Raw genomic sequence first — 5,298 nt, forward strand, 5'->3', positions numbered from 1 at the left:
CTGCTCATTAGTTGGTTGTTCGTGCTTGTCAACGTCATTTACTTTTCTGGTCCTTTTAATTGTTGGTCTTGCGTTTTCTTGTTTTAGTTAGTTCTATAGCATGTTTAGTTGTTTCATTTTATGAACTTTTCGTAAAAAATAAAAATATATCAAACCGTTTTCTCTCTTCCCGCTGACGTGGATAATACTGATGACAAATCGGAGGTGTTCCAAACGGAGGGTTGTGAGACAATGTAATTATGTCTCGCAAGGGTAATATAGGCATTTCAGACGTTATTTTAGAGATGTCTCATTGAGATGTTAAATCATACAATTGGAATTTCAGTGTTACAAAATACACTCTCAGTGGTATAAAATGTAGTCTCAGTGGTACTCAAAAATATTCAGCTAGAGTTTCAGTGGAACAAAATATAGTCTCAGTGATAGTGGTCCTGTTAGATATTTGTTTGTTTTGCACATGAAGCGGGGCCCACACTACCTTTTTCACTCTCCCTATCTCTCTCCTCATTTCTCTCTCTTCATTGTACCTTTTTATTTTTTTAATAGTTGTGAGACACTTTACTATGTCTCACAACACTCCCTTTATACTTCCTCGACAAATCGTGGCAAAAAGATATCCAAAATCGTAGCTAGTCTCAAAATTCCACAATTGTGTGCTGTAAACTTGCGTAGTACGCCACAAAATCAAAGGTCACTGGGAGAACACGTGAACACTACTCAAAAAAGCTAATTAATCGGGCTGATATACAAACTTTCTATATTAACGTTCAATTTTAAGGAAAAACCACTACTTTAATAGCGATTTAAGATAGTAGCATTTTTAGGGTAAACCGAATTTGTATTTCCCCTGAAGACAATTAGCACAATTAAAACTCTGTAGAAGTTAGGTAGTGTTACGTACAAGGACCTTTCTAGAATTTACATCAACCAACTCGAATACCTCATAAAATTAATTAACACAAATACCTAATTATTATATGAATTTTAGAATTCACATTAGCATGATACATGTTAGCTCTTTGATACTTGCACATAAAATAACAAAATGACAATTAAAAACACAATATTTTCCAGTCTAATATTACCTGCAGTCTGCAGATTTATACATCATGTTTTACCACATGACAGCTACTAAATAAAGGATAAACGAGAATGTGTCAAATAAACAGTATAGAAGAACCGAGAGTATCAATCTTTACTCTACATTAGGCCATTACGGCAAAAGTAAATAAAATTTAAGGGTATCCCGAATTCTGGAATATAAAGACAAAAGCATAATTCTCTGTTTTTCTAATTCTGCTGCAAAATTGCTGTTACTTTGCATAGATGTATAAACCAACTTTGACGCTTGCAGCAAAAGCAAAGAACAGGAAAAACATAAAGCTTAACCATCCGTGAGAAGTTGCTGTAGAAATCTTGCTCGATAACAAGCCCGTCAATGATTCTAGTCCCACAGGGTTCACAACCTCAGGGAGGTCAAAGGAAAGGAGAACATTGACATTACCAGTCTTGTCAAAGGACCAATGTAGTCCTGCCAGTCCACTTCTGATGATCCCAATAGGCGTGTCCCTTATTCTGATCATACCAGCAGTCACATTCGGGGTGGTAGAAGCCTGCACTGCAGCGCTCAAACGTGCAGCCACGTCCTTGGAAGGCAATTCTGAAGCAAATGCTGGTGGAGCAGGGATATTCCCCAAAAAACGGTTTGCCTGACTCAGGAAAGGATATTGGATATCTGCAAAAGAACATTCATCAAAAACATTTAGATGAGAGAAAATCAGCACAGGAAAAACAGCAGAAATTAATAATTATTAGAATGCAGGATTAAAAAACAGAGCCATATAAAAGCAATATCCACAGTTTCGCACCAGTCTTAGATGGCTTAGCCTTTGAATTTTCCATCACTTGCTTGGAAGATGATGCAACGTCATCAACATCACCTGTTTCGTTTAGTTGACTTCCTGAAGGAACTTGCCAAGTTGTATCAATCATATTCTGCAGAACAATAAACAGTTAGAGCTTGCAAATAATATTCTATTAGCGTACAGTTAAGTTTAAGCAGCATTGATTACCTGTTTGAAGGAGAAACTTTGATCAGCATCGATACCGATCTGTTCTGGAGAAGAATCAAAATTAAGATATGGTCCAATATCAAAATCATCTTCCAGATATGATCCAAGAACATCAAAATCATGGGTATCTTCTTGAACAGGTTCCAGAAAGTCAACAGCATCCAGGAAAAGCCCATCCTCGGGGGGTGCATTACCAGAGAGTAGATCGTCCAGCAAATCGCCAGGAGCCTGGTTACTCAAGTCATTTGGTTGAGCCATATGCTCATTTTTCACAAGAAATGCAGTGCTCTCATCTTGCCCAAGATCATAAAACTCCTGGCCATCCAGAACCTGCAAACTACACTTACCTTCAGACTCCCCAACAACGGAAGCTTGTTCAGCTCCAGTCACATTCTGGGAACATTCAAGATAGTAGTTGCTATCAACAGGGTTGAAGCTGACAGGAAAGGGAACATTTGCTGGGAGTTGGCAATCAACAACCTGGCAGTAGCGATGTTAAAACACTTGCAAACAGCAATGCCATTACAAAAAGAAAACATATTCAAAATCCAGAAGAACAGCTCGGTATTAACTATTGGCCATACTTCTATCCAAAAATGACCATATTTCTATCCAAAAAAACTAAATCATGACTTCGTGATCATATTTCTATCAAAAAATAAAATGTGAACAGCAAAAAAGGAAAACCTATGTGCGTTGCATAAAATCAAGTCAATTCAACCGCAGCCATCAAACAAGAGAGACATGGACAAAGCTTGCAATACCATCAAAATCAGAAAATCCTACCAATGAAATAAAGCAGGTACAATTATACCACAAGATTTGTAATGACCTAGTGTCACAAATAGCAGGCAACTAAAAAGCGTAGCAACAAAATAGTTTAAATCCACCAGAGAGAACCTCTTTCAAATAAAGATTTATCAGGTATCTTCATGCTAGCGAACGTTCACTTGCTGACTATGTACCCAAAAAAGCAGATATTCTCCGTTGTCAAAAAATAGATTGTCAAAACAAGTCCTTTGAGCATAAAAATTAAAGCTAAGTAGCTATCTTACAAGAATTGATAGGATCTCAAAACAAACTACTCTGTAAGTTCCTAAACATTTTTAGTGAAATAATCCGACCAAAAAGACAAAATAGGAGATAAAAGATAAACCTGGTCCAGATCATTCTGTTCAATGAATGCATCATCATCAACATAGGGATCTTCAAAAGACACCTCGGCAGGCACCACATCTTCCAAACTGTCATCTTCCCACTCTTCCTCAACGAGTGGCGCTCCATACTTCTCCCCATTCTTCGGTCCGGTTCCACTTTTCTGAAAAACTCTGCACAAAACAAACCCTTCCTGCCCAGCAGTAAACACTATATCAATACACCATAGTCCATTTCATATACTAAAACATATGAATTAATAATAAAGAAACAAACCAACCCATTAATCAAGTTCAAGCAAACATATATCCTCACCGGCATATGACCAGCCTTCTCTAGCACATCATCATTGAGTTTGTATTCATGCATTACCCAATTGGTCCGCTCGCCGCGTGGAGCTCTACCTTTATGGTAAACAAGCGTTTTTTTCATCCCAACAACACGAGACTTATGGTAAACAGGCCTATCTTTCCCGGTTGTTTTCCAATACCCCTCATTCGTTGCTCGGTTCGTCCTCAATCCATTACCATATTTCCTATCCAGTGCACTAAAAAAATACCACTCTAGATCTCTACTCTTCAACTTCGACAATCCTAATAAAATCAATACATATAACCTTAAAATATTCAAAGGAACACAAACTAACTAAAATCAAATCATCAAAACAATCAATTATCAACAACTAAATTACGAAATTCAGAAATTAATGCCCAAGTTTATGAAATTCTATGATTTATTACAAAAGAAGAAGCAATTAAGAGATTCGAGAAATGGGTAACCTGGAAGATCAGAGGGTTCAACTTTGTAAATATCGATTTCAGAGATTGCATCGACACGAAAGGGTTTGCCGCTAACCTTGCGCCTCAGATAATACCATACGAGTTCTTCATCTGTCGGGTGAAATCGAAAACCCGGCGCAAGAGATGTTGAAGCTGAAGAATTTCGTCCCATCAAATTCAACAGAATTGAATTGAATTGAATCGAATCAAATATTACAAAATCGGAAAAGTAAAAAAGGGATTAAATTAATTGCGATTGTGATTGAATTGTTGAGAAGAATTTTGGGGTGATTGAAGAGAGAGAAAATGGCTGAGATTTGAGGATTTGGTGATTAGGGTTTTCGGGTCAGTCGATGTCGCAGGGTCGAACAAAGTTACGTGCCATTGTTGTTGTAAGGGTTTGGGGAATTGGGAGAATGTTTGGGAGATTTATTTTGTGTACCTTTATTTACATTATTTAATTTTTATTTATTTTTTCAACCTTTACTTGCATGTTTCTACTTTCTTAACCTTAAATCCTTGATCATTGAGTGCTTGACTGGGAGATTATCGGAAGAGGATTCAACGTCAGGGTATGGGTCACTTTGATGGCTACTTTTACTTTATTCAATTTTATTCTATTCGTGTTTTTTTAAGTGTTATATTTGACCGGTACATAAATTCAGGTAATTTAATTGATTTAAATAAATTAAGAGGTAAATGGGGTTGTTGGAGTATCAAAATATTGTAAAAGAAATACGGTAAGGTTAGTAGTTTATTGAAAAGCAATAAATATGAGATGAAAGATATAATAAAAAAAAGTAGTATTCCCTCTGTTTTTTTTATATGCACCAGTTTGAACGGCACATTTGCCGAGGCGTTACTTTGACCATATATATCTTTAATTGTGTATTAGTAAAAATTGTAACAAATAACTAGACATTATGACGAATCTAATGATATATAATATAATAAAATTTATTCATTTTTTAGAGGTGAAAAAATTAAGTCGGCCATGGTATGTGAATAGTGCAATTGTCAAAGTGATGCATATAAAAAAAACGGATGGAGTAGTAGGTTTGAGTGAGGACCATAAGAGGAGAGAGATATAATATTTTTAATGTACTCTTTTCTTAAATAGGAAGTGTAACATTTTTTAAAACACGGCCGGATTTTGTAAGTGTAACACTTAAAAAAACACGGACGGAGTAGCAAAAATCATAGTTCATCATGACTCAGTTTGACTTTGTGCACCATTTCACCTAATTTGCTTTGATTACATTTTGTGATTTCATGTCATAATGTAAAGTCAT

At 36.1% G+C, this 5,298-nt stretch overlaps 1 protein-coding gene across 1 annotated transcript; it reads right to left on the minus strand.

Annotated features, from left to right (window-relative positions):
- Positions 1 to 1,026: 1,026 nt before the first annotated feature.
- On the minus strand, positions 1,027 to 4,446 carry LOC145605096 (NAC domain-containing protein 53-like). Its single transcript, XM_081661113.1, has 6 exons — positions 4,007 to 4,446; positions 3,543 to 3,820; positions 3,229 to 3,420; positions 2,073 to 2,552; positions 1,869 to 1,995; positions 1,027 to 1,735 (listed from the first exon to the last, which is right to left on the minus strand). Exons 1-6 carry the CDS (start codon positions 4,176 to 4,178, stop codon positions 1,314 to 1,316), a joined length of 1,671 nt encoding a protein of 556 aa, XP_081517239.1. The 5' UTR covers positions 4,179 to 4,446; the 3' UTR covers positions 1,027 to 1,313.
- Positions 4,447 to 5,298: the final 852 nt, after the last annotated feature.

Source organism: Chenopodium album, chromosome 22 (genome assembly GCF_948465745.1).
Source record: "Chenopodium album chromosome 22, dcCheAlbu1.1, whole genome shotgun sequence".
In the NCBI taxonomy this organism is placed as follows: domain Eukaryota; kingdom Viridiplantae; phylum Streptophyta; class Magnoliopsida; order Caryophyllales; family Amaranthaceae; genus Chenopodium; species Chenopodium album.

What these genes read in the sequence shown, in the direction of transcription:
- LOC145605096 (XM_081661113.1), bottom strand. Translation starts at nt 4,178, where the DNA reads ATGGGACGAAATTCTTCAGCTTCAACATCTCTTGCGCCGGGTTTTCGA. An exon ending in TGAACCCTCTGATCTTCCAG is followed by an intron (nt 3,821 to 4,006) that starts GTTACCCATTTC and finishes TGATTTTATTAG; the next exon opens with GATTGTCGAAGTTGAAGAGT. An exon ending in GGCTAAGCCATCTAAGACTG is followed by an intron (nt 1,736 to 1,868) that starts GTGCGAAACTGT and finishes GTTCTTTTGCAG; the next exon opens with ATATCCAATATCCTTTCCTG.